The sequence below is a fragment of the Schistocerca piceifrons genome, chromosome X (assembly GCF_021461385.2).
Source record: "Schistocerca piceifrons isolate TAMUIC-IGC-003096 chromosome X, iqSchPice1.1, whole genome shotgun sequence".
NCBI lineage: Eukaryota > Metazoa > Arthropoda > Insecta > Orthoptera > Acrididae > Schistocerca > Schistocerca piceifrons.
The window spans coordinates 28,015,921-28,028,585 of record NC_060149.1 but is presented as its reverse complement, the minus strand read 5'-3'; the positions used below and the strand labels follow the sequence as shown (position 1 = coordinate 28,028,585).

Here is a 12,665-nt window from a genome sequence, read left to right as displayed (position 1 = left end):
ATAATGTTTAACATCGTTGACGGAACCATAACCTCACATCTGTTTGCACCGCTTCATCACTATCGACTATGATGAAATCAACATTACCATAATGAAATGTTGCTCCTCAGAACTTTGTGACACACTGAGTTCCTTACGTAATGAATCCCTCCACAGTGGTACTTTTCCAGACAGCTTTAAGTATGCTATTGTCAAACCATTACAGAAGAAGAGACAAATCGTCAGTGGAAAACTTCCATTCCATTTCATTATTTGCAATATTTTCAAAAGTGTTTGAAAGGGTTATGTACAATAGACTTTATGAACACTTAGTACAGAAAAATATTCTCATTCGCAATCAGTTTCGATTTCGGAAAGGATTATCAACTGATCAAGCTATATTCACTTTACAGATGATATATTAGAATCAATAAATCAAAAGTTATTACCACTTGGAATATTCTGTGATCTGGCTAAAGCTTTTGATTGTGTTAAGTAAGATATCCTTATACAAAAGTTAAAATATTATGGGAATACAGGAGTAGCAGGCTCATGGTTCTCATCCTATCTTTTTAACAGATTAGATTAGATTAGATTTACTTTCATTCCAATTGATCCGTAGTGAGGAGGTCCTCCAGGATGTGGAACATGTCAGAAAAACAACAATACATGACAAATATTTACAACTAAAACAAATAAGCTAATGTACCATTCGACAGGTCCCAAGTGGAATGATCGTCATTTTTTAATGAACACTAAGAGTCATTTTACAAATACTAATGCACTGAATTTAAAATAAAAAAGTTTTTTATTTATTTATAAGCTAATAAACATGTAATACAACTACTGTAATACTTATTTACAATGAACACATTACTGCACTGAAATGGTGCAGAAGTTAGATTACACTTACACACACACACACACACACACACACACACACACACACAGACACACAAATTTTCAATGAACACATTACTGCACTGAAATTGTGCAGAAGTTATGTTGTACTTATATACAAATCAGTTGGTTTTACTAAGAAATTCATCAATGGAGTAGAAGGAGTTGGCCACCATAAATCCTTTAGGCTTCTCTTAAACTGAATTTCATTGGTTGTTAAGCTTTTTATGGCTGCTGGCAAGTTATTGAAAATGTGTGTTCCTGAATAATGCACACCTTTTTGTACAAGACTAAGTGACTTTAAATCCTTGTGAAGATTATTCTTATTTCTAGTATTGATTCCATGAATTGAGCTGTTGAAAAAGTGATATATTTTTAATGACAAATTTCATTAAGGAATAAATATATTGGGAAGCAGTAGTTAGTATCCCTAGTTCTCTAAACAGGCTTCTGCAGGATGTTCTTGAGTTCACACCACATATAACTCTTACTGCACGTTTTTGTGCCCGGAAAACTTTAGCTTGGCTTGATGAATTACCCCAAAAAATAATCCCATATGACATTATGGAATGAAAGTAAGCATAGTATGCCAGCTTTTTCATTTTTATATCCCCTATGTCTGACAAAATTCGCATTGCAAACAGAGATTTGTTAAGACGCTTCAGCAGTTCTGTGGTGTGCTCCTCCCAGTTGAATTTATTATCAAGCTGTAATCCCAAGAATTTAACACTGTCCACTTCTTCTATCTTCTTGTCATCGTATGTTAGACAGATACTCTTGGGACACCCCTTACAAGTTTTGAACTGCATGTAGTGTGTTTTTTTAAAGTTTAGTGACAAAGAATTGGCTAGGAACCAGTGATTAATGTCCACAAATATTTTATTGGCTGATCTTTCTAAGACTACACTTGATTTGCTATTTATTGCAATGTTTGTATCATCGGCAAACAAAACAAACTTGGCATCTGGTAATGTTACTGATGAAAGGTCATTGATATACACAAGAAAAGGTAAGGGCCCCAAAATGGAACCTTGTGGGACCCCACATGTAATTAGTTCCCAGTTGGATGATGCCTGATAGCTTGATACATGTCTCTTTCCTAATAACACCCTTTGTTTCCTGCCAGAGATATAAGATTTGAACCATTTTGCAGCATTTCCTGTTACACTATAATATTCTAGTTTACTTAAAAGGATATTGTGATTTACACAGTCAGATGCCTTTGACAGATCACAAAATATACCGGTTGCCTGCACTTTTTTGTGTAATGAATTAAGCACATTTTCACTGTAAGTGTAGATAGCCTTCTCAATATCAGAACCTTTTAGAAATCCAAACTGTGACTTTGACAGTATGTTATTTGAGATAAGACGTGTGTATGTCTGTATCAGGCTTACCACGTAACAATAGTCATTCAGAATATGAAAGCATCAGACAAGGGGTGCCTCAGCGCTTTATTTTAGGTCCCTTGTTGTTCCTACTATATATTAATGACCTTCCATATGCAGAGTCACAAAATGCAAATTTTGTCTTATTTGCAGATGATACAAGTATTCGTATAAAAAACGTTACCCGTGATCTCACTGAGCAATCAGCTAATGAAATGTTTGTATCAATGGGTGGTTGTCAGCAAATGGATTGTCACTGAATTTTGACAAGACCCAGTACATACAGCTAAGTGCGTCACAAAGAATACCTGATCCTATAAATATAATGTATTCGAACATTGAAATTAAAGCTGTAGACAGTATCAAAATTTTAGGGCTACAAATTGACTTCAACCTAAACTGGAAAACTCACGCTCTAGACTTAATGAAACGCCTTAGTTGAGCTACATTTGAAGTATGCATGATAGCAGAAATGGGCGATTTAAAAATGAAGTAGTTAGTTTATTCGGCCTACTTCCATTCACTAATGAGTTATGGAATCATCGTCAGTCCTAGATCATCATGCAGAGACCTCTTTAAGAAACTTGGTATTCTAACTACTACTTCTCAGTACATATACTCTGTGATGTCCTTTGTCATTTCCAACATGTCTCTTTTTACACAAAATAGTTCAAAACATGATTATAATACCAGAACCAAAAACAATCTGTATAAGGACTATAAAAGCTTAACATTAGTACAAAAGGAGTGAAATACATGGGTACTCATATATTCAATAACTTACCAGAATATATCAAAGGTCTTGTAAGTGATAAAGATCGCTTTCGGAGGGAATTGAATAACTTCATTAGAATTGTACAATATCCACGTACCTGATTAAAAAATAAATAAATAAAATAAAATAAAATAAAGACCTTTTACTCTTTCCGCATCTCCAAGGGATCCATGGAAAACGATAGATGTAATGTAAGGTAAAGTCCTGAAAAGTGTTCCTTAAGCTTTGCAAGCGGATGAAAATTGGATGGTACCAAGTTTGTGGCACAACTTGACCAGAAGAAGGGATCGGTTGGTAGGACATGTTCTGAGGCATCAAGGGATCACCAATTTAGTATTGGAGGGCAGCGTGGAGGGTAAAAATCGTAGGGGGAGACCAAGAGATGAATACACTAAGCAGATTCAGAAGGATGTAGGTTGCAGTAGGTATTGGGAGATGAAAAAGCTTGCACAGGATAGAGTAGCATGGAGAGCTGCATCAAACCAGTCTCAGGACTGAAGACCACAACAACAACAACCAAGTTTGGACTGCGCGGAGGATGATTGATAACTGTACCCAAGGGGAGGGTGCTGCATGTGTGGATCAAGTGTTTGAAGACGAAACTCTATTACAGCACGCTTTTTCTCACACACTGACATAGTTACGTAACACACTGCCTTGTTTTACGCTGCAATTCGAAGCTCTCTAGCGGCAGAGGGCTGCAAATATGTGGACATGAAGAATAAAGAGGTAGAATGTTATCTTTTATTTTAAGAGTTGTCACAAAAAATTCGGAGCCGTTACTTTTCAGCACGCCACCGTGCATCTGACAACAGTTCCGTTATTACTCTGTCGAAGAGTGATTCTTTGACTTATTACATTTTCGAATGGTTTGAGAAGCCTCGTCTGATCACACCTTCGTCCGGTATATCGCTCTTGAGCACTGTCCTTTTGTGTCCGTTTTCACTTTCTGAAATGTCTGACAGATGTACGTGCAGAGATTTACGCTTCTAAGAAAAAAGACGAAAATGCAGAAAGTCAAAGAACAACAATTGAATAGATTGTCAAAGGGCTGTTTCTAGAGCTATAGATGAACTAAAAGCGTTCATAAGTGTGATTCCAGGCCACTAAAGACGATTTGATCCAAAAAGCATATGGCGTGAAGTGCTGGGTGGTTATAAATAAAGTGCAGCTATTCACGTTTGTCCAGTGTGGGGTGTAATTATCGTATTTGAGTGAAACGTGGTAGACATGCTAATGTGTTAATGCGGAACCGATTTACGCTCGATAAATATTAGTTCCAATTATGGCCACCAGGTGCAAATCTGGCGCTGTACTCTGTTTGTATGACGTTTGAGTGAAAAGTACGGCTATCGAGAAGCCAGACCGTGCACTGCTAGTGAAACTGTTTTATGTGAACGGCAACAATTACATCGTATCATTGAGAGAGTATCGTCGACTGAAAGGTCTGAGGAGAGGCGCGATGTCATTAAATGTGTTAAAGGAGATGATAATGACATCGGAAACGCGGGCGAGCTGGGTGTGACACCTCGAAGTGAAAGGTGTATCCCGGTGGAAATTATTGACGAGGTTAGTTGTAACTGACCGTGCAGCACGTACCCCGGGCAGTGACTAGAGAATTGTCCATCTCGTGGTAAACAGTTCGGAAAGTTTTTCGGTCTGTTTTACACTGGTACCCGTACAAGATCCAGACGGTGCAGCAACTGAAACCTAATAATTCGCAGCAACGTTCCGAATTTGCTCTTCGGTTTCTGGCACGGAACGAAAAGATGACGACATGTGGCCGGGCAATATTCTGTGGAGTGACGACGCACATTTTACATTTACAGGGTGCAGTGAATACACAGAACGGTCGAATTTGGGGTACTGTTAAACCGCGTGCTGTGCACGAAGAGCCATTGCGCTCGCAGTGTGTGACTGTGGCGTGGATTCACAAGCACGTTTATTCTCGGTCCGTTCTTCTTTGAGAAGAACAGATCTAGGTGGCTTGTCAGGTGTACCGTGACGTCTGCACTTTTTCGAGACCTCCTTGTACAGCATGTGATTCCTGCATTCGGAGGGCACAACTTTGTGGAGACCGCTGTTTTCGCGCAAGATGGAGCAGCACCTCATGTCGCTCGCCCAGTGAAAGATTTGCTTAATGCAACCTTCCATAACGTGTTATCTCCAGGGGCTTTCCAGATGTATGGCCAGCAAGATCACCCGATCTGAATCCGTGTGACTTTCGGCTCTAGAAATATCTAAAAGAACGCGGTTAGCAGGGACACGTTCGCTGTCTACCTGATCTGAAGGCCAGTATTCAGGTTCTGCCGGAACTGCTGCAAACAACTGCTGATCACTTTTTTTTACGGATGCAGCAGCCCGTCGACGTCTCCGGTACTCGTATCGAACAAATTGTGTAAGTGGCAGTTAATAATGAAATCAACATTATTCCTTTCTCACAGGTTTGACCTTTTCTGTCCACGTCCCATCCTTAATCCATTACGTACGAAAACATTTCTGTACGTCTTTCTTGCATTCACAGCGCCAGATTTGCACCTGGTGGCCAAAATTAGAACTAATTTTTTCCAGCATAAATCTGTTCCACATTAACGTACTAGAATATCTATCAAATTTCGCTGCCATACGATAATGACAGCCCATAATTGCAAAGACGGTTGCAGTAGTCTCAAGGGACGTTCGATTGCAGAGCAATTTTACGGACACCGAATTTAAAATCACTCGCGCAATTAAAATCGAAAGCGAATCCGTAGCCTCCGAACACTCGTCTGTAGGGCCTCCGATTCAGCGCGTTTTGTTTGGTTTTTGTGGTTTTGTTGCGTTCCCCGGCGGCGGCTGGCCGTGAGTGCGGAGGAGTGACGCCCAGTAGGGCGCGTGTGGTGTAACGCTTCCGCAGGTCGCACCGGCTCGGCTGCAGCTGCGGCGGCGGCGGCGGCGGCCGCAGCGGCGGCGGCGGCGCTGCCGTCGCACTTCCCTCCGGAGGAGCTGTCGCGGCTGTGCCCCGCGGTGACGGCGCGCAACCTCTTCTGGAACTGGACGTGGGCGGGCGACGTGGCCGAGCAGCCCTGCCCCGGCGGCTCCACGGGCCGCGCGCGCTGGCAGTGCCGCAGGCGCGACGACGGGCCGCCGCTGTGGGCGGCCGACGCGCCCGACCTCTCCGACTGCCACACGCTCTGGTTCACCAACCTCGAGACGCGCATGACGCACGGAGACTCCATCACCACCATCGGCAACGAGCTGGCACAGGTCCGTAATTAATTTAATGCGCCTCCCGTCCACCTCACAGTGCTTCCAAACTTGTCAGATACCATTACTTCTAAACGACGTCGGACATTAATCTGGCAAAATTTGGCACGTAACGGTACTTTCTATTGTTGTTGTTGTTGTGGTCTTCAGTCCTGAGACTGGTTTGATGCTATTCTATCCTGTGCAAGCTTCTTCATCTCACAGTACCTACTGCAGCCTACATCCTTCTGAATCTGCTTAGTGTATTCATCTCTTGGTCTTCCCTCTACGATTTTTACCCTCCACGCTGCCCTCCAGTACTAAATTGGTGATCCCTTGATGCCTCAGAACATGTCCTACCAACCTATCCCTTCTTCTAGTCAAGTTGTGCCACAAACTCCTCTTCTCCCCAATTCTATTCAATACCTCCTCATTAGTTATGTGATCTACCCATCTAATCTTCAGCAATCTTCTGTAACACCACATTTCGAAAGCTTCTATTCTCTTCTTGTCTAAACTATTTATCGTCCACGTTTCACTTCCGTACGTGGCTACACTCCATACTAATACTTTCAGAAACGACTTCCTGACACTTAAATCTATACTCGATGTTAACAAATTTTTCTTCTTCAGAAATGCTTTCCTTGCCATTGCCATTCTACATTTTATATCCTCTCTACTTCGACCATCATCAGTTATTTTGCTCCCCAAATAGCAAAACTCCTTTACTACTTTAAGTGTCTCATTTCCTAATCTAATACCCTCAGCATCACCCGACTTAATTCGACTACATTCCATTATCCGCGTTTTGCTTTTGTTAATGTTCATCTTATATCCTCCTTTCAAGACACTGTCCATTCCGTTCAGCTGCTCTTCCAAGTCCTTTGCTGTCTGTGACAGAATTACAATGTCATCGGCGAACCTCAAAGTTTTCATTTCTTCTCCATGGATTTTAATACCTACTCCGAACTTTCCTTTTGTTTCCTTTATTGCTTTCTCAATATTCAGATTGAATAACATCGGGGATAGTCTACAGCCCTGTCTCACTCCCTTCCCAACCACTGCTTCCCTTTCATACCCCTCGACTCTTATAACTGCCATCTGGTTTCTGTACAAATTGTAAATAGCCTTTCGCTCCCTGTATTTTACCCCTGCCACCTTCAGAATTTGAGAGTATTCCAATCAACATTGTCAAAGTCTTTCTCTAAGTCTACAAATGCTAGAAATGTAGGTTTGCCTTTCCTTAATCTTTCTTCTAACATAAGTCGTAGGGTCAGTATTGCCTCACGTGTTCCAACATTTCTACGGAATCCAAACTGATCTTCCCCGAGGTCGGCTTCTATCAGTTTTTCTATTTGTCCGTAAAGAATTTGCGTTAGTATTTTGCAGCTGTGACTTATTAAACTGATGGTTCGGTAATTTTCACATCTGTCAACACCTGCTTTCTTTGGGATTGGAATTATTATATTCTTCTTGAAGTCTGAGGGTATTTCGCCTGTCTCATACGTCTTGCTCACCAGATGGTAGAGTTTTGTCAGGACTGGCTCTCCCAAAGCGGTCAGTAGTTCTAATGGAATGTTGTCTACTCCGGGGGCCTTGTTTCGACTTAGGTCTTTCAGTGCTCTGTCAAACTCTTCACGCAGTATCATATCTCCCATTTCATCTTCATCTACATCCTCTTCCATTTCCATAATATTGTCCTCCAGTACATCGCCCATGTATAGACCCTCTATATACTCCTTCCACCTTTCTACTTTCCCTTCTTTGCTTTGAACTGGGTTTCCATCAAAGCTCTTCATATTCATGCAAGTGGTTCTCCTTTCTCCAAAGGTCTCTTTAATTTTCCTTTAGGCAGTGTCTATCTTACCTCTACATCCGTACATTCGTCCTCTAGCCATCCCTGCTTAGCCATTTTGCACTTCCTGTCGATATCATTTTTGAGACGTTTGTATTCCTTTTTGCCTGCTTCATTTACTGCATTTTTATATTTTCTCCTTTCATCAATTAAATTCAATATTTCTTCTGTTACTCAAGGGTTTCTACTAGCCCTCGTCTTTTTACCCATTTGATCATCTGCTGCCTTCACTATTTCATCCCTCAAAGCTACCCATTCTTCTTCTACTGTATTTCTTTCCCCCATTCCTGTCAATTGTTCCCTTATGCTCTCCCTGGAACTCTGTACAACCTCTGGTTCTTTCAGTTTATCCAGGTCCCATCTCCTTAAATTCCCACCTTTTTGCAGTTTCTTCAGTTTTAATCTACAGTTCATAACTATTAGGGAAACAAATTAACAGTCCAATTTTTAGAGGACAGAAGATCTGCTATCAAAAATGGAACTCACTCGGTTCTTCAGTCTTTTTTACGAAAATGATAAATAACGAGTCTGTGACAGTCAGTTCTGCTTATTTGTAACGACCGTCTTCTCTGTCCGATACGGTTTAGGCCACTTTCTGTTGTAAAGTGCACTCGGGGTGCGTCCGGCTCCGTCCTTCGGTTTTTGGTATTCTCGGGAGTCATTTCGATAGTAGTAGCTACTGGCTGCTGACTTTTAGCCTAAATAGTGTCGGGTCTCTCGTATCGAAATCTGTTTTTGTCGTGTAGTCTTCCCGACGTTCGAGAAATTGTGGTCCGACTCGGATTTCACTGTCTGAAAATATTTTATCGTACACCGGAGATCGTTTCGGAACTCGGGCATTTACCTTCAGATATTCTAAATCCTGAAAATAATTGATATTGGAATGTATTACTTGTGGCAAATGACTACTGCCACTGGAGGAACCGAAAAATATAGGGGAGTAAAATGGCTCGGAATGCCGGACGAGGTTTCGAATGGAGCAGTTTCGTACAAAATTTATAGTTTACAATCAATTCGTAACTGGAGTTTTGACTCGCGGCAGTGAGACGTTTACGGTTAATGTGGAAACTTTTTGTCACTCGGTGACCGACAGAGGAGTACGTGTCGCAAATAACGAGGAGAGACGGAAAAGCGAATGGTCGGATTGGGGACCGGATTAGAGTGTAAGCTAGTTGGGCAGATGGAGGGTAGTTATTTGCTAGATGTTGGAAAATAAGGAAATATTGAAGTTCTTATTGGATACGTACTCTAGGGGTACAGATGTCTATCACTGAAAACTGCAATTTGTTGGAAAGTCTAGAGGAGGTGGATGTCAATTGCTGCCACTGATGATAATCTATTAAATATTGGTCTTCTGATTTTATAAAAATTATTTACATTGCCCTCTAAACTGTAGTGGAACCCAGTTTGTTTTTAGCCCTTAGGGGTAGTTACTGCCGAGTTGGGAATTATCGGTCTAGAGTCTCCATTTTTATTTATTTATTTATTTATTTATTTACAGGTCAAGTTCCATAGGACCAAATTGAGGAGCAAATCTCCAAGGTCATGGAACGTGTCAGTACATGAACTTACAACATAAAAGTAATAACAGATATAAATAAATGTTCATGAACCTGAAAGAAAATCAGTCTATAAGTTTAAGCAAACACCATCAGCAATACAATGAGAATCAGCTTAATTTTTCAAGGAACTCCTCGACAGAATAGAAGCAGTGACCCATGAGGAAACTCTTCAGTTTCGATTTGAAAGTGCGTGTATTACTGCTAAGATTTTTGAATTCGAGTGGCAGCTTATTGAAAATGGATGCAGCAGTATACTGCACACCTTTTTGCACAAGAGTTAAGGAAGTCCGATCCAAATGGAGGTTTGATTTCTGCCGAGTATTAACCGAGTGAAAACTGCTTATTGTTGGAAATAAACTAATATTGGTAACAAGAAACGACAATAAGGAATATACGTATTGAGAGGCCAGTGTCAAAATACCCAGACTCGTGAACAGAGGTCGACAAGAGGTTCGTGAACTCACACCACTTATTGCCCGAACCGCCCGTTTCTGAGCCAAAAATATCGTTCTAGAATGGGAAGAGTTACCCCAAAACATAATACCATACGACATAAGTGAATGAAAATAAGCAAAGTAGACTAATTTACGCGTCGAAGTATCACTCACTTTCGATACCGTTTGAATAGTGAAAATGGCAGTATTAAGTCTTTGAACAAGATCCTGAACATGGGCTTTCCACGACAGCTTACTATCTATCTGAACACCTAGGAATTTGAACTGTTCAGTTTCACCAGTCATATGCCCATTCTGTGAGATTAAAACGTCAGGTTTTGTTGAATTGTGTGTTAGAAACTGTAAAAACTGAGTCTTACTGTGATTTAACGTCAGTTTATTTTCTACAAGCAAAGAACTGAGGTCATCTACTGCACTACTTAAAACCGAGTCAATGTTGCACACAACATCCTTTACTACCAAGCTAGTGTCATCAGCAAACAGAAATATTTTAGAGTTACCCATAATACTAGAGGGCGTATCATTTATATAAATAAGGAACAGGAGTGGCCCCAACACTGATCCCTGGGGCACCCCCCACTTGACAGTACCCCACTCAGATACCACATCACAGCCGTTATCAACATTGTGAATAATGACCTTTTGCTGCCTGTTGCTAAAGTAAGAGGTGAACCAATTGTGAGCTACTCCCCTTATTCCGTAATGGTCCAACTTCTGGAGCAATATTGTGAGATCAGCACAGGCAAATGCCTTTGTTAAATCAAAAAATATGCCAAGCGTTTGAAACTTTTTGTTTAGCCTATCCAGTACCTCACAGAAAAAAGAGAATATAGCATTTTCAGTTGTCAAACGACTTCTAAAGCCGAACTGTACATTTGATAGCAAATCGTGTGATATAAAATGATCAATTAACCTTACATACACAGCCTTTTCGATAACTTTTGCAAACACTGATGGCATAGAAATAGGTCTAAAATGATCTACATTATCCCTTTCTCCCTTTTTATAAAGCGGCTTTACTACTGAGTACTTTAATCGCTCAGGAAACTGACCATTCCTAAAGGAAAAATTACAAAGATGGCTAAATACAGGGCTAACATATGCAGCACAGAACTTTAATATTCTACTAGACACTCCATCACAACCATGAGAGTCCTTAGTCTTCAGTGATTTAATTATTGACTCAATCTCCCTCCTGTCTGTATCACAGAGGAGTATTTCAGACGTCAGTCTCGGAAAGGCATTTGCTAAGAAATTTATATGATTTCGTGAAGAAACTAAATTTTTATTTAATTCACCAGCAATGCTCAGAAAATGGTTGTCAAATACTGTACATATATCTGATTTATAAGTAACAGAAATATTATTAATGCAAAATGACTTTATATCATCAACCGTGTGCTGCTGACCAGACACTTCCTTCACAACTGACCATATGGCTTCAATTCTATCCTGTGAATTAGCTATTCTATTTGCATACCACATACTTTTTGCCTTGCTAATAACATACTTAAGCACCTTACAATACTGTTTGTAATGGGCTACTGTAGCTTGATTGTGACTACTTCTAACATTTTGATATAATTCCCGCTTTGTTCTACATGATATCCTTATCCCACTAGTCAGCCAACCTGGCTGTCCATTACTGCTAGTACCCCATTTAGAATGTTCTAATGGAAAGCAACTCTCAAAGAGCATGAGAAATGTGTTATGGAAAGCATTGTATTTATCATCTATATTATCGGCACTATAAACATCTTGCCACTCTTGTTCCTTGACAAGTTTTGAAAAACTCTCTATTGCTGTTGGATTAACTTTCCTACATAGTTTGTAATTAAATACAACATTGGTTTGCGTACAAAAACCTTTTAATGTTAAAATTTGTGTATCATGGTCTGAAAGGCCGTTGACCCTTTTACTAACAGAATGCCCATCTAGTAATGAAGAATGAATAAAAATATTGTCTAATACTGTGCTACTGTTCCCCTGCACCCTAGTTGGAAAAAACGCAGTTTGCATCAGATCATATAAATTTAGGAGATCTACCAACATCCTTTTTCTTGCACAATCATGTACAAAATTAATATTGAAGTCACCAAATATAACTACTTTCTGGTACTTCCTACAAAATGAATCAAGATACCTCTCTAGCTTAAGCAAAAATGCTCTGAAGTCGGAGTTAGGGGACCTATAAACAACAGCAATTAGAAGTTTAGTTTCACTAAATTCAACTAATGCTGCACAACTTTCCAATATCTGTTCAGTGCAGTGTCGTGATACGTCTATGTACTCAAATGAAGTACTGTTTTTTACGTACAGAGCCACTCCCCCACCCCGCAAGGAACTCCTTGAGAAACAGCCAGCTAGTCTGTAGTCTGTAGCCTGTTCGCAGTAGCAGTCGCAGTTTACATCAATAGCCCATCTCCTGTAGCCCTTATTCCATTCCGTTCTTGTGTGCTGTTCTGGCCCTGCCTTCCTTCCACTCCTACCTTATTCATTAGCCTCAGCTCTAAGTTGCCGGATGCA

General features: G+C 40.5%; 1 protein-coding gene across 1 annotated transcript in view; it reads left to right on the top strand.

The window, feature by feature from the left end:
- Positions 1–12,665, top strand: part of LOC124722165 (latrophilin Cirl) — a 799,917-nt gene that overhangs the window by 743,486 nt on the left and 43,766 nt on the right. The window contains exon 9 of the mRNA XM_047247367.1: positions 5,939–6,288. Within this exon, the coding sequence (XP_047103323.1) occupies positions 5,939–6,288 (350 nt within the window). The remainder of the gene's footprint in view (positions 1–5,938; positions 6,289–12,665) is intronic.